This window comes from Hevea brasiliensis, chromosome 16 (genome assembly GCF_030052815.1).
Source record: "Hevea brasiliensis isolate MT/VB/25A 57/8 chromosome 16, ASM3005281v1, whole genome shotgun sequence".
Classification (NCBI taxonomy): Eukaryota; Viridiplantae; Streptophyta; class Magnoliopsida; order Malpighiales; family Euphorbiaceae; genus Hevea; species Hevea brasiliensis.
In genome coordinates this window covers 50,356,695-50,378,426 of record NC_079508.1, presented here as the reverse complement: position 1 = coordinate 50,378,426, position 21,732 = coordinate 50,356,695, and the positions used below count along the sequence as shown (strand labels likewise).

The window sequence follows — 21,732 nt, the reverse complement described above, 5'->3', positions numbered from 1 at the left end:
TTTACATATATGTTTGAGTCATCAGTCCCAACTCCCCTATCGAAACAAAATTCCCCACTCAAACAAAATCCCCCCAATCCACTCTTTTAACATGTAAGCTCTAACCCCAAACCGGTAGGTCTGGTAAAAAATAATTAAATAAGTAAAATATAAAATTATTTAAAAAAATAAATTATTAAATTAAATAATTAAAATTTCAAACCACATGAAATTATTTATGTTCATCTGAACAAACACTCATAATGATAGAATTGTTTATTGCATATGGGATGCTTTACTCTCATATTTAATTTGTAAAAATATTATCATATACTCTTGCAGGGCATGAAATATGGTTATGAAAGAAAGCAGATGTGCATTCTCTCTCTCTATAGCATTTTTTGTTATATAAAATGGAATCTTAATAGGCTATTAGGTATAATTAATCGAAGCACTAAGTCTTCATAAATACCGATGTAAAGTTTGATGCAGGATTCAATAAACAAAAGGAAATCTACATAGCAATGCAACAATCACCACGTATATATATATATATATATAACAGCCCTTGGTTTATTTATGTTCCGTTTTAGGTCTGATCTCTATCCCTCGAACAACCAGACCGTGCTTCCAGTTAAGACGCTTCACTTCTAAAACACTTATTTCCAGCTCTCCATGGTCGCCTTCCTCATTCAAGAACTCGCCCAATTCAATCTCCAGCCATCCATCTCCTCTCTTTTTTGGATAGTTTTCACTGTTTTCTGCATTTGATACAGATGCTTCACGCCTCGAACCAGTTCGATTGTCCAAATAAATGGTACGCTTACTGCTTTCGCTCCCAGCAAATCCCACTATGCCCTCTACTGGTAGGCCTCCAAATCCATAAGCTCTTCTTAATTTGAACACCAGATAAGCTTTATATAAAGTTGCTGGGGATAGCATGCAAGTGTTGATTTTGCCACGGATTTCAAACCAACACACAGAAATAAGCTCCGCCACCTCTGTGAATCTGCATTTTAAGCATTTACAGGTATACAGTATCACTAAATATGTCATGTTATTAATCAGTTATGTACGTACCTGGGGTATAAATGTTTCGGGATGAAAGCTAGAACTTCTCCAAATTAAGGAATCAGAAACTTCTTTATGTTCAGCAAAAGTTTGTAAAATTTCACTTCCATTAAAATGATCTCTTTTTTTTTTTTTTAATTGAAAATTTGGAAATTATTATTATTGTAAATCGAGAGTAGTCTAATTAACAAACTATAAAAAATGAAAATTTTCGAATTTGAGTATCCCTATTTATTCATATTGTGACAAAGAAACTACCGTCAAAGGTAAAGCCACTTTTGGCTCAAAGTTAAAATAATAATAATAATAATAAATTACAATTACCGAAGTATGGCGGTATATGCATGTGAAAGGAAGGTAGTGGAAATTGAGTCTGGACCCACATCTTCTTTCCTTATCTGATAAGCTTTTGTCCAGCAAATAAATTGCTGTAAAATGGTTGCTTAACCATGTTGAAAACAGAGTGATATATTAGCTGTATAAGTCGGTTATTTTAGCCACCGTAACCGACTCATATATATACAGAACTCTTGTATTTGTGTAAAATATATATGAGAGGTGTGAAGCGTGTGAGTAGTGAGGAAATCTTAGAGAAAAATATTGTCTTCTCATATTGTAATATCTTCCACGTATAGTGAAAATTTTCTTCTACTGTGTGTCTATTTCTATCTTTTCTTCAACTCTGTTATTGTTGTCAGATATATTTCCTGTACCCAAATAACAAGATCAGTTTATATATATCTTCAGTCCTTAACAGTGGTATCAGAGCCAAAGGTTGCCGATATTGTAAACTGATTTCAGTTGGGGAGCAGGTCTCTGTCAATACCATGGCAGCAAAGTATGAGATTGAGAAATTCAACAGGAGTAATTTCTCCCTATGGAAATTGAAGATAAGGGCAATTTTGAGGAAGGACAATTGTTTAGCAGCAATTGAGGACAGACCCACAGGGATAACTGATGACAGATGGAAAGAGATGGATGACAATGCAATTGCTAATCTACATCCAGCAATGGCAGATACAGTTTTATCAAGTGTTGCAGAAAAGAAGACAGCAAAAGAAATTTGGGACACGCTCACCAGATTGTACGAGGCAAAGTCACTTCACAACAAGATCTTCTTAAAAAGGAGACTTTATACTCTTCGAATGAGTGAATCCACATCAGTAGCGGATCACATCAACAATCTCAATACGTTATTTTCTCAACTTACAGCGTTGGAATATCATATAGCAGAAAATGAACGTACAAAGCTTCTACTTCAAAGTCTACCCGATTCATATGATCAACTCATCATCAATTTGACAAATAATATTCTCACGGACTATTTAGTCTTCAATGATGTTGCAGCTGCTGTTTTGGAAGAGGAGTCCAGGCGCAAAAATAAAGAAAATAAATTGTTCACTTCACAACAAACAGAGGCATTATTGATGATGAGAGGGAGATCAATGGAACGTGGTTCTAGTGGGAGTCAAAACCATAGCAGATCGAAGTCACGAAGCAAGAAAAATTTTAAATGCTACCATTGTGGCAAAAGAGGGCATGTGAAAAAGGATTGTTGGCATTATAAGAAGATAGTAGAAAAAGCTCCTGAAGCAAAAACTTCTCAAGGATGTGTTGCAAGTACCTTAGATGATGAAGAAATCCCATATAGCAAAGCAGCAATAAGTTCTAAAGGTGGAAAACAGCTCACTGATATTTGGATAATGGATACGGGAGCAACTTGGCACATGACTCCACGATGAGACTAGTTTTGCACTTATGAATCTATCTCGGAAGGATCTGTGTTCATGGGAAATGACAATACCTTAGAAATTGCTGGAGTTGGTACTATCAAATTAAAAATGTATGATGGTACTATTCGAACAGTTGAAGGATTACGACATGTGAAGGGCTTGAAGAAAAATCTATTGTCTCTTGGGCAATTAGATAACCTCGGATATAAGACTCATATTGTAGATGGGATCTTGAAGGTTGTAAAAGATGCTCTGGTGGTGATGAAGGCAGAAAAAATCACAGCTAATCCATTTGTGCTTTTAGGAGATACATTGCAGAAAGTAGACGCATCAGTTGCAGCAGTTAGCCAAGAATCAGAAACAACGATGATGTGGCATTACAAACTAGGCCATATGTCAGAACGTGGTTTGAAGATTCTTGCTGAACATAATTTGCTTCCTGGACTCAAATCGGTAAGCTTACCTTTCTGTGAGAAATGTGTTTTAAGCAAGCAGGATAGATTAAAGTTTAATAGATCTACTACTAGAAGCAAACACATTCTAGACTTGATTCATTCTGATGTATGGGAATCACCAGAAGTATCCTTAAGAGGTGCAAAGTATTTTGTGTCATTCATTGATGATTACTCCAGGAGATTATGGGTGTGCCCAATCAAGAAGAAGTCAGATGTGTTTCCAATATTCAAAGACTTCAAGGCACAAGTAGAACTTGAAATTGGGAAAAGGATCAAATGCTTAAGGACAGATAATGGTGGAGAATACACGGATGGTAATTTTCTAGCATTTTGCAAGCAAGAGGGTATTCAAAGGCAATTTACAGTTGCATATACACCTCAGCAAAATGGAATAGCAGAGCGGATGAACAAAACTCTCCTGGAAAGAACAAGAGCTATGTTGAGAACAGCAGGTCTAGCCAAGTCTTTCTGGGCAGAAGCAGTCAAAACTGCCTGTTATGTGATAAATCGGTCACCATCAACTGCAATTGAGTTAAAGACGCCAATGGAGATATGGAGCGGTAAGCCAGCAGATTATTCTTCACTACAAGTATTTGGGTGTCCTGCATATGTAATGTATAATTCTCAAGAAAGAACAAAACTGGATCCGAAATCCAGAAAATGCATATTATTGGGGTATGCTGACGGTATTAAGGGGTATCGCCTGTGGGATCCCACTGCTCGCAAGGTTATAGTCAGCAAAGATGTAATATTTGTAGAAAATGAACTGCAAAGTGATCAAGAAAATGATAGCACTTCTAAAGAGACTACTACAGTTCAAATAGAGGAAAAATCTGAAAATTCTTCTGAAGCATAATCAGAGCACGAAGAATAAGAACCAAATGAGGCCAATGATGTTCGACGATCAACACGTCAAACAAGGAAACCAACATGGCACTCAGACTATGTTATGACAAGCCATGATGCATATTATCTTCTAACAGAATATGGAGAGCCATCAACCTTTCAGGAGGCTATAAAGAGCCCATAGGCTTCTCTGTGGATGACAGCAATGCAAGAAGAAATGAATGCTTTACATAGAAATAAGACTTGGGAACTTGTTCCACTCCCACAAGGAAGGAAAGCCATTGGTAATAAGTGGGTCTACAAGATCAAGCGAGATGGTAATGATCAGGTAGAACGATATCGTGCAAGATTGGTGGTTAAAGGATATGCTCAGAAAGAAGGTATTGACTTCATTGAGATCTTCTCTCCAGTTGTTAGACTTGCTACTATCAGAGTAGTCCTTGCTATGTGTGCTGCATTAGATCTGCATCTACAACAATTGGATGTAAAGACAGCGTTTTTTCATGTTGAACTTGAAGAAGAGATATACATGCTCCAACCAGAAGGTTTCGAGGAACAAGGAAAAGAAAACTTGGTTTGCAAGTTAACCAAATCTCTATACGGTCTAAAGCAGGCGCCAAGGTGTTGGTATAAGAGATTTGATTCCTTCATTATTAAGCCTTGGATACAACAGATTGAATTCAGAACATTGTACGTATTGCAAAAGGTTTGGGATAATGATTTTATCATTCTACTGTTGTACGTGGATGACATGTTAGTAGTAGGCCCCAACAAAGATCAAGTCCAAGAATTGAAGGCACAGTTGGCTAGGGAATTCGATATGAAGGATTTGGGACCAGCAAACAAGATTTTAGGGATGCAAATTAACTGAAACAGAAAAAATAGAAAAATTTGGCTTTCTCAGAAGAATTATCTGAGGAAAGTCTTGCGGCTCTTCAACATGCAAGATTGTAAGCCAATTTCTACCCCACTTTCTGTTAATTATAAATTATCCTCAAGTATGTGTCCTAGCAATGAAACAAAGAGGATGGAAATGTCTCGAGTGCCGTATGCATTAGCAGTGGGAAGCCTTATGTATGCAATGATCTGCACAAGGCCAGATATTGCTCAAGCAATTGGCATGGTTAGTCATTTTATGGCAGATCCTGGTAAAGAGCATTGGAATACTGTTAAGAGGATCCTAAGATATATTAAAGGAACCTCAGATGCTATGTTATGTTTTGGAGGATCAGAATTAATTGTCAGAGGTTATGTTGATTTAGATTTTGCAGGTGATCTTGATAAAAGAAAATCCACTACAGACTATGTGTTCACACTTGCTGGAGGAGCTGTAAGCTGGCTATCTAAGTTACAGACTGTCGTAGCTTTGTCTACTACAGAAGCTGAATACATGGCAACTACAGAAGCATGCAAGGAAGCAATTTGGATTCAAAGGTTAATGGAAGAACTCGGGCACACTCAACAGAAAATTTCAGTATATTGTGACAATCAGAGTGCCTTGCACATTGCAAGGAATCCAGCCTTTCATTCAAGGACAAAACACATAGGAGTACAATATCATTTTGTTCGAGAAGTAGTGGAAGAAGGAATTGTGGATATGCAGAAGATTCGCTCTAAAGACAACCTAGCAGATGTAATGACAAAGCCAGTCAACGCTAATAAGTTTAAATGGTGTAGATCCTTCTATGGCGTATTGGAAAGATAAGCAGCATGGATTTGGCAAGAGCAGAAAGTTTTTGAAAGCTCACCAAAAGTGACTTTAAGTGGGAGATTGTCAAAGGTAAAGCCACTTTTGGCTCAAAGTTACAAGTCAAGTCAACTCAAGTCAACTAAGCCTTTATCCCAAAAATTTGGGGTCGGCTATATGGATTCGCTTTCTCCACTCTAAACGCTTTTGGGTTAAATCCTCAGAAATGTGTAATGCTTCTAGGTCATGTTGTACTACTCTCCTTCAAGTCAATTTAGGTCTACCCCTTTTTTTCTTTCTATCCTCTAACCTAATGTGCTCTACTTATCTAACTAGAGCCTCCGTATGTCTACGCTTCACATGACCAAACCATTTCAATCTCCCTTCTCTCAACTTATCTTCAATTGGCACCACTCCTACCTTTTCTCTAATACTCTCATTACGGACTTTATCTAGTCTAGTGATGTGGCCCAACCGCAAGTGCACGGGTTGTTCAAGTAATACAGTAAAGATATCGTTCCCACGAGGAGTTGTGTTAATGATTGAATTTTTGATATAAAAAGTTGACTAAATTGAACTAATTTCAAAATTAAAATAATAGATTGAATGGGTATTGGAGTATGAAATCTATATGTGCAAAATTAATAATCTATCCAACAATGTATTAATTAAACTAAAATTGCATCAAATTGAAATAAGCAAGAGCAAATATGACAAGATTTAAAATGGCAAGCAATTAAATTCAATTGAAAATTAGCAATGATAAAAAGGTGATTCCGGAGTTCGGGATTTCATAGTCGAGCTATTTTGGGATTTTAAATTGGTTATCCAATCTTATGAAACTTATGGATTTTAAGGAGATTAATTCTTAAATCCTTTGAATTCCCTTTCGAGTGAGACAAAGAGTGCCTTAATCAATCTAATCCTACTTTCGTGGAGTTAGAGTTAATTAAGACCCATTAAGTTCTTTAATTAATCTGTGAATCCTCTTAATCCTTAGTCTATTTCTAGATCTAAGTTAATTAAGTCCAATTCCTTGATTATCTATCACAAGGCCTTCTCCTTTTGGTGCCTCAACCATGGATTAAGAACATTACTTAATGGGATCCTACACTAAGCATGTCATTAAGCACACAAGAAATGAATAAAACTCATTAGGACCACAAAATATGGATTACCCAATCAAAATTCACAAAATATCTCAAATATTACAACCCTTACTCCAGAATCAAAAGTAAAACTACTCACTATCCATAATGCTTACAAGATATATCGAGTTTAAATGGAAATAAAGCTTTAATCTAAGCTAAGAAACAAGAAATTAAACTCTAGAAAGGTAGGAAAAATGTAAGGAAAGAAAGAAATCTGCAAATCTTGGTTGAAAATGGTGTGGAAGGTGAAAGTGACTCTTCAAATTCTGCCTCTCCTCTCTCTTTTCTTTTCTGCTCCTTTTGTCTCCCTTCTAAAATGGGAAATGGGACTATTTATAGCATTTTCTGACATGGAGCCCTAAAATGGTGTGTTCTAGGAGGAATTTTCTGAGGGAATCTTCTGCCAGCTCATTAATGAAACCTTTATGGGACTGCATAAGTGGACTGCATAAGTTATGCAGTCCCTTATGCAGTTTTCGGCTGGTTCTGGTTCACTTATGCAAAACTGCATGACTTGGTGCATAGGTTATGCACAATTCCGTGAGAGTGCATAAGGGAGGCGTGAATGTGCATAAGCTATGCAGTCTCCTTATGCACATTTTGGCAGGTATTGAATAGTGATTTTTCTCCTTATGCAGATCTGCATAGCTTATGCGGCAAGTTATGCACAATTTGGTTAATGCATATTTCAGCTTGAAAATTTGTTTTTGACATCTTTGGCTATAGAAGTCACTCCTCAATGGCAAAATTTCTCTTCAGTCCTTCAAAAACACTATTTTTCCTACAAAATAAAGTAAAAATTACAAATTAATCCAAAATCGACAATTATGAAAAACTAACTAGTTAACTAATGAAATTAGCTAAAAATGACTAATAATCAAATAAAATGGCTATGAAATTAGACCTAAATGACTATGCAAAATGTATGCATCAAATACCCCCAAACTCAAGCTTTTGCTTGTCCTCAAGCAAACTTTAAAATGTAATGCAAAATTTTTAGGGGTGCCTTATCCAAAGAGCTATGAAAATCACCTATTAAAGTAACTTAACACCCCTTTAGCCATACCAGCAATCCATATACCCATCCTTCAAAATGCAAAGAATTTAATACTTATCCAAGCTTTCACCGCTTAGCCATCAAGTCAATTATCATTCAAAATCCCCAAACCAACCAATCAAAAGAGAGAGTCATGCATAAAAGGAATTCTAGAACAACCAATAGTCAAAGTGTCTCTATATGGAATGATGGAATTGAATGAATGAATAGATAATTTTTCCAATCCCATAGGCAAATTCCCTATTCCTATCTCCACTAATGTAGCAAGCACTATCAAGAGATCAAAGATCTTTTTAGGGGTGTAATGGGGCTATAGGGTTCAAAATGAGGCTAAGAAGAAAAATGGGTAAAAAGGATTCAAAGCATGAGAATATTTCCAATCTTGACAACATGAGGCACACTTTTTTTTTTCTTTTTCTCTTTTTTTTATATATATATATATTTATAGAGGAGAGAAATACACAATGAGAGTTGTCAAGTGCTAGCATATTTTACAAAACACATAAAGATGGAGGGACAATTTGATACTTTAACTTGTATTTTGCATTTTCTTTTGATGATGTCCCTAAAATTGCCACCCCCAAACTCATTTCTTTTAATACTTTGGGTGGATTTCTTTCAATTTGAATGACAATAATGAAAAGCACATATACTAGCACTTTTACAAGATGACAAGCATTTCTTCTCCCTTTAATTGTATATTTTTTCTTTTTCTTTTTCTTTTTTTTTTATAAAGTGTACCTAATATTCAATTATCCTCATGAAAAAGGTTGGAGTGTTTGGTTCATTGGCTAGGTAGCAATAAGGATTTCAAGAAAAATTAGGGATAAAAAGGCTCAAAGGGGTTTTCAAAGGTCAATTTTAATTAGGAAAAAGGGCCAAAGGTTTAAAATGAGAATGTTTAAATCAAAGAATGCCTAATCATCTCTCTTTTTAAGTTCAAGCTGGTATTTCTCCTTGAAAGGTTTAGAAAATTTGTTCTAGGATTGGTGAGACATCATTTGACTACCTTATATCCAATAACTCCCTCTAAACATTCCAATCTCTAAAGGACTAATTGGGTGGCTTTTTGGCTAAGAAGATATAGGCAAGGGATAGACACTTCAAAACCTTGTACCTCTTAGGAAACTTTCAATCCACAAACCCAACTAAAAGGTGAGTCAAATCACTCTCATAGGCAGCTTTTCAATACTCAAGGGATTTGGCAAAAGATTTTAATGCATGATGCATGATTCCTAAAATGAGTAATGCATTAACTAAATGGAGGAAGTCTATTTGTCTCTTTGTGTGCAATGTGATGTATAATGTGTATGTAAATGTGTAATGTGTGTGTATGTATGGATGTATATGTAAAATATTTACAATATATGTAAATGGAATGGGATGAGATGCTCCTATACTCAAAATGTGAAAAATGAAGTAAAAATCAAAATGTGCACCCCCAAACTCAAAATTGGACATTGTCCTCAATGTCTCAAGTAGTGCATTATCAAAACTCAAAGCAAAAAGTAGTTACCAGGAATTTTGAAATGTAAGAGCAAAAAGAAAGAATTACCTGGGATAGAGCAGATGATAATTCAAGAGATAATAGGAATGCATAAGAAGCTGCACAGGTTATGCATAATAAAGTGCTGTCCAAAACAGGTGCATAAGGAAGTTGCATAAGCTGTGCGGTTCTGCATGAGTGGCAATAAGGACTGCACAGGCTATGCAGAACATTTGCATGAGGGGATGACAGCCTGTGCAGATCTGCATAAGTGGCATAAAGGGCTGCACAGGCTATGCAAGATAATTGCATAAAGGAATTCACAGCCTGTGCAGTATGTGCAAAAGCTGTTGTATGATAATGAGCAAGGACAAATGTGCAACCACCAGTAGAAGCATGCAAGTGGTTGTGGGAGGTGGTGGAGGTGTCTCTTGTGGAGGGGAATCGGGGTTGGGAGGCCGTACTGACAATGGCGAAACCTAGAGAGGAGAGGTAGGAGGGGAATGGGGAGGCGACTCCATGGTTCCCGATGGTGAGGGTAGAGGAGGTGAGGAGAAAAGAAAATATGCACGGGGTAGTTAGGGCTAGGGCGGCGGAAATGGGTGTGGAGAAGAATAAGAGGGAAAATGTAGGGAGATATGGAGGGGAACGGATGGTCGTGAACAGAAAAGACAGGAGGCGGGAGAAATGGGTGCCGACGAAAATTTGGGATTAGATTGTGTAAGACTGCATAAGTGAAAAGTGAGTTGTGCATAACCTATGCGCTCTCTTATGCATGTTTAGGTGGTGATAAAAAGGTGTGAAAAACTGATTATGCAGGAGTGCATAGCTTATGCACTAACTTATGCAAGTTTCGGCTTGTTTTGGACTTCAGAGAATTAGCTCATGCAAAAGTGCATAAGTCATGCACTGTCCTTATGCACTGTTCGGCAAGTTTTGACCTTCAGGGAGAGTGGTCATGCGGAAGTGCATAAGCTATGCACTCTGCTTATGCACTTCTCGGTGGGTTTTGGGTTTTGGGAAATGTGGTCATGCAGTTGTGCATAAGTCATGCACTCTCCTTATGCACCTCTCGGCAAGTTTTGAGATTTTGGGTTGGTGGTCATACAGTTGTGCATAAGCTATGCACTCTGCTTATGCACTCCTCGGTGGGTTTTGGAATTTTGGGTTTGTGGTTATGCAGAAGTGCATAAGTCATACACTCTGCTTATGCACCTCTCGGCAGGTTTTGGGTTTCAGAGTTTTTGGTCATGCGGAAGTGCATAAGTCATGCACTCTGCTTATGCACCCCTCGGCAGGTTTTGATTTTTGGAGTTTCTGGTTATACAGAAGTGCATAAGTCATGCACCCACCTTATGCAGACTTCGGCAGAGAGAGAAAATGCAGAATTTGAAGTTATGCAAATGTGCATAAGTCATGCACTCTGCTTATGCAGGTTTTGAAAGATATGAAATTTGACAAAATTAGGCTATGCAGAGTTGCATAAGCTATGCACTCTTCTCATGCACTTTGCAATATGAATGAAAATGGCAAGAATTGTGGTTATGCAGGATTGCATAAGCTATGCAGTTGCTTATGCACAATTCAACAAGATTAAGATTGTAATGGAACATGATTTGCAAGTGTGAAAAATACCCTAGAATGAGGAAATATAATTCTATGAAGCATAAACCATGAGAAATTTTCACCAAAAACACATCAATATATACAAAGTCCATCAAAATTTCATCACACAAGCATGTAGAAATGGATCCTACATAAAAGACCTTTGAGAACCATGCCATTTTTACCTTTGAGAACCATGCCATTTTTACTCAAATTCTGCAAATCAACATTTAGCACATTAAAATTCAATAAAATCTGCATAAAATTGCATCTATTCACAAATGATGAACTCTCCAAGTTTTGCCAAGAGAATGCAATATTGTCCACCTTGAATTCCACAACCCAAATAAGCTCAAAACTACAAAGATGACCAACTTACCACCATATTAGCATTAAAAGCACATATACTTAAAAGTTACACACCCAACCTCACCAAGAACATAAGCCATTTGCTGCAGACACCCTCTTTGCTGCAGAATTTCTTCTTCCTCTCTGCATAAACTAGGTAGCAGACCTGCACAGGTTATGCAGCAAAAATCAATCAATTTTGGGAGAGTTTGAAGAATAAAATATCAGTTAAGGGTCACTCCCCAGCAGTTCACCAGCCTTTCTTCATTGAAATACATCTACAAGGGACAAAATTCAACAATGTCAAAAATTAAATTTGGGGAGATTCAAGATAAAAATAAAAGTAATGAAAGTAAAAGTAAATCAACAAAATAAAAATAAAAGGACTTGGGATGCCTCCCAAGAGGGCTAATTTATAGTCCTTAGCTGGACTTTTTATGCATTTCATGGTGGCTGGAATTGGAATTTATTGCCTCTGTTTCCAATAGGTGCTTCAATGAATCTATACTTCATTTTCTTTCCATCACATGAGAAGATCCTTGTTGCTTTGTCTAAAAATCCGACCATTTCTTTCTTTACAACCTTTGGTGCATCTTTTTCTTTGAGAGATGGTTGCTTTACTTCACTTTTCTCCACTTGCTCAACTTGAAAGATTGGTGCCATAGGACAAGGTGGATTACTATTCAAATCTTGTGCAAATGCAGCCTCTTTTGGATTTTCATCATTGATACTCCCTTCATGGATAAGATAACTTTCAAGAGAAGCCTTCGGATAGCTCTTTCTAAAGTGCTCTTTTACTAACTCATCAACTATATCAATTCTCAAACAAGAGTCTACATCTTCATGTTGCTTCTTCTTATCGTTGCCAATGTTGAAGATTAAATGATCCTCTCCGACTCTGAGAGTAAGCTTTTCACCTTTCACGTCAATCAAAGCACCAGCTGTAGCTAGGAAAGGCCTCCCCAAAATGATTGGGATATTAGAATCCTCTTCCATGTCCAAGATGACAAAGTCAACAGGTATATAGAACTTCCCAACCTTCAGAGGCACATTCTCCAAAATCCCTTCAGGATACTTAATTGATCTGTCAGCTAACTGAAGAGAAATGTGGGTTGGCTTAAGATCTCCCATATTGAGCTTCTCATAAATGGAGAGGGGCATAAGGCTAACACTAGCCCCTAAATCACATAAAGCTTTTACAGAACATGATTCCCCAATGTGGCATGGAATTGAAAAACTCCCTGGATCCTTGAGCTTTGGAGGAAGTTTCCTTTGGAGGATAGCACTGCATTCCTCAGTTAAGGCTATAGTCTCATAATCTTCAAGTCTTCTTTTGTTTGAGAGAATTTCTTTCAAAAACTTAGCATAAGAAGGCATTTGGGAAAGAGCATCGATAAAAGGCACATTTATATATAGCTTCTTCAAAACCTCTAAGAACTTCCCAAATTGCTTATCAAGCTTGGCTTTTTGAAATCTCTGTGGAAAGGGAAGCTGTGGCTTGTAAGGCTCTGGAGGTATATATTTCTCTTCTTTCTCTCCAACCTCCTCTTTACCTTTTCTTGCACTCCCTTTTTCACTCTTTTGTTTTTCATCTCTCTCAAAATCTTCCTCATTTTCTCTCTTCTCAACTTTTTCACTCTTCTCATTATGCACTATTTTACCACTCCTCAGTGTGATGGCATGACATTGCTCCCTTGGATTTTCTGTTTGACTAGGAAGTTTCCCCATAGAATTGGTACTTGATGAGCATGCTTGTTGTGCAATCTGATTTTCCAAAGATCTGTTGTGTGTTTGCATTTGTTCCAGCCTTGCTTTCATCTCTCTCATCTCTTCATCACGCTTAGTTTGATTAGCAAGAATTTGTTGTAATAAAGCCTCTGTGGTGGAACTTTGTTCTTGCTGTCTTGGTAAAGGTGCAGGATTTGCATTCTTTTGCTGAAAACTAGGTGGTGGTTGCCTAGGTTGTTGGTATTGATGCCCTTGTTATAGTGGTGGAAAGTTCTGAGTTGAAGCTTGATTTTGCTAATTCTCCCATGAGAAATTGGGATGATTCCTCCAAGCATATGAAGGATAATCTACTCCACAGCTCATTGTTCCTTTTGCATAAGTAACTTGTTGAGAACTTCCAGAGCATGATGATGAACTGACTAGCATACTTAAATCCTTCTTTTTCTTAGCAAGGACATTAGTGAGTGCATCAAATTTGGCATTGATCATGTTGAATGGATCAAGCTCATACATTCCAGCAACTTGCCTTTTTTGAGTTGGAGTTGACCCCCTTAGGCTACTCCATAAATGACTGTTCTTTGCTATTTTCTCTAACAACTCATAAGCTTCATCTTCATGCTTAATGATGAATTCCCCTCCAGTTTGAGCATCAATGATTCCTCTGATAGCAGAAGTGACATTTGTGTAAAAATTCTGGTTTATCATCCATTTAGGAATGGCATGATGTGGACATTGTCTCTCCAACTCCTTCCATCTCATCCATGACTCATAAAGAGTCTCATCTTCTCTTGGTCTAAAAGCAATCATTTGATTCCTCATCTCTTGAGTTTTTCCAGGTGGAAAGTATTGGGCAAGAAATGCATCAGTGAGCTGCTCCCAATTTGTAATTGAGTTGTGAGGTAAAGAATCAAGCCAATCCAATGCTCTATCTTTCAAAGAGAATGGAAACAATTTTAGCCTTGCTGCATCATCAGACACTCCTGGTTGCTTTTACATGTCACAGATCATAACAAACTTCTTAAGATGAGTATGAGGATTTTCTGAAGGATGACCTCCGAATTGAGAATTCTGAATCATTTGTAGTACTCCAAAATCCATCTTATAACTATTTGCATCAATTCTTGGTCTTGCTATACTCTCTCTTAAGTCATCAAAATGAGGAAATGCATGATCCATCATACCTCCCTTAGGCACATTAGCATTTACAACCTCTTCACCTTGGGCTGCATTTTCATTGTTTCGATCATTTCCAACATTACCACCATCAATTCTAATTCTTTCATCAGCCATGTCTCCTTCAATTTCAGCTGCTCTCAGTGCTTCTTTTCTTCTTCTGGTTTCTTTCTTGCTGGCTCTACAAAACTTCTCAATTTCAGGATTAAACAATAAGGATGTGTCATTTGTGCTTTTAGCTCTTCTCATAAAAGATTAAGAGTACCTGAAAAAGAACAAACAAACACAAAAATGAAAAGATAACAAAGATAAAACTAAAAACAACTAAAATAATCAAGAATTCAATCTTAAACAAACAACTCCCCGGCAACGGCGCCAAAAACTTGATGTGGCCCAACCGCAAGTGCACGGGTCGTTCAAGTAATACAGTAAAGATATCGTTCCCACGAGGAGTTGTGTTAATGATTGAATTTTTGATATAAAAAGTTGACTAAATTGAACTAATTTCAAAATTAAAATAATAGATTGAATGGGTATTGGAGTATGAAATCTATATGTGCAAAATTAATAATCTATCCAACAATGTATTAATTAAACTAAAATTGCATCAAATTGAAATAAGCAAGTTCAAATATGGCAAGATTTAAAATGGCAAGCAATTAAATTCAATTGAAAATTAGCAATGATAAAAAGGCGATTCCGGAGTTCGGGATTTCATATTCGAGCTATTTTGGAATTTTAAATTGGTTATCCAATCTTATGAAACTTATGGATTTTAAGGAGATTAATTCTTAAATCCTTTGAATTCCCTTTCGAGTGAGACAAAGAGTGCCTTAATCAATCTAATCCTACTTTCGTGGAGTTAGAGTTAATTAAGACCCATTAAGTTCTTTAATTAATCTGTGAATCCTCTTAATCCTTAGTCTATTTCTAGATCTAAGTTAATTAAGTCCAATTCCTTGATTATCTATTACAAGGCCTTCTCCTTTTGGTGCCTCAACCATGGATTAAGAACATTACTTAATGGGATCCTACACTAAGCATGTCATTAAGCACACAAAAAATGAATAAAACTCATTAGGACCACAAAATATGGATTACCCAATCAAAATCCACAAAATATCTCAAATATTACAACCCTTACTCTAGAATCAAAAGTAAAACTACTCACTATCCATAATGCTTACAAGATATATCGAGTTTAAATGGAAATAAAGCTTTAATCTAAGCTAAGAAACAAGAAATTAAACTCTAGAAAGGTAAGAAAAATGTAAGGAAAGAAAGAAATCTGTAAATCTTGGTTGAAAATGGTGTGGAAGGTGAAAGTGACTCTTCAAATTCTGCCTCTCCTCTCCCTTTTCTTTTCTGCTCCTTTTGTCTCCCTTCTAAAATGGGAAATGGGACTATTTATAGCATTTTCTGACATGGAGCCCTAAAATGGTGTGTTCTAGGAGGAATTTTCTGAGGGAATCTTCTGCCAGCTCATTAATGAAACCTTTATGGGACTACATAAGTGGACTGCATAAGTTATGCAGTCTCTTATGCAGTTTTCGGCTGGTTCTGGTTCACTTATGCGAAACTGCATGACTTGGTGCATAGGTTATGCACAATTCCGTGAGAGTGCATAAGGAAGGCGTGAATGTGCATAAGCTATGCAGTCTCCTTATGCACATTTCGGCAGGTATTGGAACAGTGATTTTTCTCCTTATGCAGATCTGCATAGCTTACGCGGCAAGTTATGCACAATTTGGTCATTGCATATTTTAGCTTGAAAACTTGTTTTTGACATCTTTGGCTATATAAGTCACTCCTCAATGGCAAAATTTCTCTTCAGTCCTTCAAAAACACCATTTTTCCTACAAAATAAAGTAAAAATTACAAATTAATTCAAAATCGATAATTATGAAAAACTAACTAGTTAACTAATGAAATTAGCTAAAAATGACTAATAATCAAATAAAATGGCTATGAAATTAGACCTAAATGACTATGCAAAATGTATGCATCATCTAGTATGACCACTCATCCACCTTAACATTCTCATCTCTGCAACTCTTATCTTAGACGCATACGACTCTTTCAGTGCCCAACACTCACTACCATATACCATAGCCAGTCATATGGCTGTACGATAAAATTTTCCTTTCAACTTATTGGGAATTTTACGATCATATAAAACTCCCGTGGCACGTCTCCACTTCAACCATCCGGCTTTAATCCTATGACTAACATCCTCCTCACATCCCCCATATACTTGAAGGACTGAGCCTAGATATTTAAAGTGATTACTTTGAAACAGTACCACTCCATTCAAATTAACTCCTTACCTATCACCAGTTTGGCCTTCACTGAACTTGCAATGCATGTATTCTGTCTTCGTTCTACTTAACTTAAAACCCTTTGATTCTAGAGTACTTCTCCAAAGCTCTAGCTTTCTATTGACTCTTTCTCGTGTCTTATCTATCAGAACAATATCATCTGCAAACAACATGCACCAAGGAATACTCTCTTGTATATGTTTCGTCAATTCATCTAAAACTAATGTAAAAGAGTAAGGGCTTATGATTTATCTTTGGTGTAATCCAATTGAGATTGAAAAATCTCTTGTGTCCCCTCCCACTGTGCGCACAATAGTAGTTGCTCCTTCTTACATATCTTTCAACACTTGTATGTACCTAATAAATACCCTCTTTTGTACTAACACATTTCATAAGACATCTCTTGGAACACTATCATAAGCCTTCTTTAAATCAATAAAAACCATGCGTAGATCTTTCTTCACATCTCTATATTTTTCCATCAAGCTTCTAATGAGAAAAATCGCTTCCATAGTTGAACGACCGGGCATGAAACCAAATTGATTGAGAAAGATAGAAGTATCATGACGTAGTCGATGCTCCACAACTCTCTCCCACAACTTCATAGTATGGCTCATGAGTTTAATTCTCCTATAATTTGAGCAACTCTGTATGTCTCTCTTATTTTTAAAAATAGGTACTAAAATACTCTTCCTCCATTCATCAGGCATTTTCTTTGAGTTTAGAATCTTATTAAATAATTTAGTTAACCATGCCACTCCCATATCTCCCAAACATTTCCATACTTCAATTGGTATTTCATCAGGTCCACAGGTTTTACCCACTTTCATTCTCTTAAGTGCTTCCTTTACTTCTAAAGATCTAATCTTTTTAGTATAATTCACATTCTTTTCTATTGTTCTATAGTCTATATTCATGCTATTACCATTTTGACTATTATTAAAGAGATCATTAAAATAATTTATCCATCTTTCTTTAATGTCCTCATCTTTCACCAACATTTTTCCTTCTTTATCCTTAATGCACCTAACTTGATTCAGATCTTGACATTTCCTTTCTCTTCTCCTTGCTAATCTATAAATATCTTTCTCCCCTTCTTTAGTTCCAAGTTTCTCATATAACTTTTCAAAAGCCTGTGCTCATGCTTGACTAACTGCCTTTTTTGCCTCTTTCTTTACTATCTTATACTGTTCATATGCCTCATTATTATCACATTTAGGTAATTTCTTATACCATTCCCTTTTTCTCTTCACTGTCTTTTGTACTTCCTCATTCCACCACCATCTCTCTTTTGAGGGTAGTCCATGTTTTTTAGACTCTCCAGTACTTTTCTAGCTACTTCTCGAATCTTTGATGCCATCTGTATCCACATATCATTGGCCTCCATATCCAGCTTCCATACTTCGGACTCGAGAAGCTCATTTTTGAACTTCACTTGCTTTACTCCTTTGAACTCCCACCACTTTGTTCGAGCTACACTATTTCTTCTGACCTTACTTGAATTGTTCCTAAACTTGACATCCAAGACCACCAACCGATGTTGACTTGTTAAAGCCTCTTCTGGAATGACCTTGCAATCCTTGCATAGAGCTCTATTTGTCTTCCTGGTTAAGAGGAAGTCGATTTGGCTTCTATGTTGCCCACTTTTGAAAGTCACTAAATGTGACTCTCTTTTTATAAAGTAGGTATTTGCTAGTATTAGGTCGTATGCCATAGCAAAATCCATGATATTTTTCCCCCCTCATTTCGACTGTCAAAACCAAAACCTCCATGAACATTCTCATAACTTTGTCTATCACTTCCTACATGTCCATTCAAATCTCCACCAATGAAAATATTCTCTTCATTCGGTGTGCTTTGCATCAAATCATCCATATCTTCCCAAAACCTTTGTTTACTCTCACTGTCTAGTCTTATTTGTGGGGCATAAGCACTAACTATATTTATTGTTTCTCCTTCTAGTACTAGCTTTACTAGTATAATTCTATCTCCTACTTTTTTTACAGCTATTACTGCGTCTTTCAATGTCCTATCTATGATTATACCCACTCCGTTCTTGTTTCTCTACTTTCCGGTAAACCATAGTTTGTAACCTAAATTGCCCACTTCCTTACTTTTCTCTCCTACCCATTTAGTCTCCTGAATGCAAGCAATATTCACCATTCTCCTTTCGAAGGTATCCACAAGCTCCATCAATTTTCCTGTAAGTGATCCAACATTCCAAGTACCAACCATGATCCTCCTCCTATCCTGCTCCTTCCTAATCGGTCTCCTTTTATGATATCTTCTATTATTTTCTATGTCTATCTTGTGTTCTGTTCCACTATCTGTTCTACTATCTGTCCTATGGACTAACTTCTTTACCCACACCCGTCCATGATGTGGGAACCCTTGCTCACTTAACACCACACCCGGGCACCGGTACGGCGCATCGCTTTCGGTGAACGCCCTACACCCTTGCATATTTCTCACTAAACCCAGACTCCGATGTAGCGCGTTCTGAGTAAAAGACGCCCCAACGTTTATATCATTTAAATCCATATCATAAGGTGTGACAAAATTTTTATGCTGGTTGTCACCTAACGCATGACGGTATATGCATGTGAAAGGAAGGTAATGGAAATTGAGTCTGGACCCACATCTTCTTTCCTTATCTGATAAGCTTTTGTCCAGCAAATAAATTGCTGTAAAATGGTTGCTTAACCATGTTGAAAAGAAAGTGATATATTAGCTGTATAAGTCGATTATTTTAGCCACCGTAACCGACTCATATATATATACAGAACTCTTGTATTTGTGTAAAATATATGTGAGAGGTGTGAAGTGTGTGAGTAGTGAGAAAATCTTAGAGAAAAATATTGTCTTCTCATATTGTAATCTCTTCCACATATAGTAAAAATTTTCTTCTACTATGTGTCTATTTCTATCTTTTCTTCAACTCTGTCATTGTTGTCAGATATATTTCCTGTACCCAAATAACAAGATCAGTTTTCATATATCTTCAGTCCTTAACAACTACCCTTCAGTTTGTCAATTATTACTCATCCATTGAGCTTGCATGAAAAAAAAAATCTCAACTATTTCAAATTCACATATCCCAAATGGATCTCAAGCTATATGAAGACAAGTGAAGCTTTCAATTACAATACCCAAAATTTTCATATTCATAACCTTCACACCAAGCCTTGCCTGAATGAAATATCAGAGAAAGTAAGTGATGAGAGAGAGAGAGAGAGAGAGACAGAGACAGAGAGAGAGAGAGACCTGGAGTCGGGTTCAGAGATCCATTGCCAATACTCAGGAGTATTGCCCCAAATAATCTTGAGATCCCTTGCAGAAAGCATGAAGCATTTCTTCCCAGTCCATTTATCCAACGCAAAGCTCTATTTAATTGTGCCAAAGAAAGAATTGAATCTCCAATGCATAATATCACTATACTAAGCACAGATTTTTGAACAAAAATAAGAGCACAATTTTACCATTTTGCCATCGTCGATGAGAATTGGATTGTCGCAGAGGCTGAGAAACATCTGTTTCCTGGGAAGGCGAGAAGCCAGCAGTGAAGAATCAGACGATCGGGATACAATAGACTGATAATCGGCAGGAAGGAAACTATTCCAAACGATGTCGGAATTAGCGGCTTCGTTAAATGTATGAGAGATGAGCGACAGTCGGCATGCTTCCTGAGGACTAGTAAAAGATAGGACGTGAGCCACACAGCCTTCAGTTTCAGGAAATTTCGACATTTCTCCTGTTCCTCCACTAGCTTACTTTGTACTTCTCTGCACTAATGAGATGTATAGATGTCATACCCTGCTTTAAAACGAAAATAATAATAATAATAATAATAATAATAATAATAAAAGAAAAGAAAAGATTTTGGGCTATTGGGAAATGCTCTGGAAATGTCCCCAACATTTACGTCAATGATTATCCGTTGTTTCTTCCTCCTCTTTGCCTTATCAATTTCTAATCCCTTCATCCATTAATGACGTGTCTATCATTGTTTACCATTTTACACAGACACACACATATATACAATTGGCTAAATTTATTTATAATTGCTATGTAGTCAATTTTTCTTTAACGCAAAAAACTTTTCACTTTCTTATTAGTAATTATTATTATTTTTAATGTTATTATATTAATATTTTATTTTATTTTATATGTTATTTTCAAAATTATTTATCTTCTTATCATCATGACATTTTTATATTTTTAATTTTTTTATTTATTTGTTTTATGAGTAACAATATATTTTAATTATATATGTTAACTAATTTGTTTTTCCATAGAAAATGAATTGCAAAAAGTGTAAGAAATGTAATTTTATTGAAAATTTAAATAATATATATAAAAATTAAAAATAAAATATTAAAATAGAATGGTATAGTTACTTGTTATAAACTTTAATAATTAATTATATAAAAAATATTATAAATTATTTTAGTAGAAAAATAAAATATTAAAATTTAAATTAAATATATAAAAAAATTAAATTTCTATTGATTTTACGCGTAGCACAAATATGTCAACAGTTATATTGTCTATTATGATTTCGTAAATAATGATTATTCAAGGAAATTTTTTTTTTCATCATTTAGGTTAGACGAGTATTTCAATATTGTACAAAAATCCTGGATGTATTAAATTGCATGAAAGAAAATACTCTTAAAATCATTTAAAAAAATATTTAATCTCATCAACATGAATAAGCTGAATTGAGGATACTTAAGACTATAAAATATAAATGAAATAATTCTTCATTTATATGGTTTCACAATTAATGATTGCTAAATGCAGCTCAAATTTGTGAATTTTCTCATCATTAGCCCTTTAATAATTTTGCATACAAATTAATCTCAATTTACACAAAAATTATTGAAAGTTATGTCATCTAATTATAACAAAATAATAAAATTATGACTCCCGTTCTCGTCATAGCAATCGTGGGCCAACCAGTTAGGGATTCGAAGATGACCATCAAGTGATTTGTGTAGCACTTCTATGTTTCCACGTCTTAAAAATGGCTTATTGGTGGTGGCATCGCAGGTTATCAAGAAAGTATCATCTAGGAAGCACCCTTAGAGAGTGC

The 21,732-nt window shown here is 36.1% G+C and overlaps 1 protein-coding gene and 1 non-coding gene across 2 annotated transcripts; one reads left to right on the top strand and one right to left on the bottom strand.

Moving 5' to 3' along the window:
• Positions 1 to 526: 526 nt before the first annotated feature.
• LOC110649981 (F-box protein At2g02240) lies at positions 527 to 20,446 on the bottom strand. Its single transcript, XM_058138653.1, has 3 exons — positions 20,117 to 20,446; positions 19,902 to 20,020; positions 527 to 988 (listed from the first exon to the last, which is right to left on the bottom strand). The coding sequence occupies exons 1-3, from the start codon at positions 20,381 to 20,383 to the stop codon at positions 553 to 555; spliced, it is 822 nt and encodes a 273-aa protein (XP_057994636.1). The 5' UTR covers positions 20,384 to 20,446; the 3' UTR covers positions 527 to 552.
• LOC131175127 (small nucleolar RNA R71) lies at positions 13,862 to 13,968 on the top strand. The gene has a single exon (XR_009145288.1). It is a non-coding gene; the product is annotated as a small nucleolar RNA R71 (small nucleolar RNA).
• Positions 20,447 to 21,732: the final 1,286 nt, after the last annotated feature.

Bases quoted from the DNA above. Each gene is read 5' to 3' on its own strand.
- LOC110649981 (XM_058138653.1), bottom strand. From the start codon at position 20,383: ATGTCGAAATTTCCTGAAACTGAAGGCTGTGTGGCTCACGTCCTATCT. The intron at 20,021-20,116 runs GTAAAATTGTGC...ACAATTAAATAG, and splicing joins TCATCGACGATGGCAAAATG to AGCTTTGCGTTGGATAAATG. The intron at 989-19,901 runs GTCTCTCTCTCT...CTTAAAATGCAG, and splicing joins ATCTCTGAACCCGACTCCAG to ATTCACAGAGGTGGCGGAGC.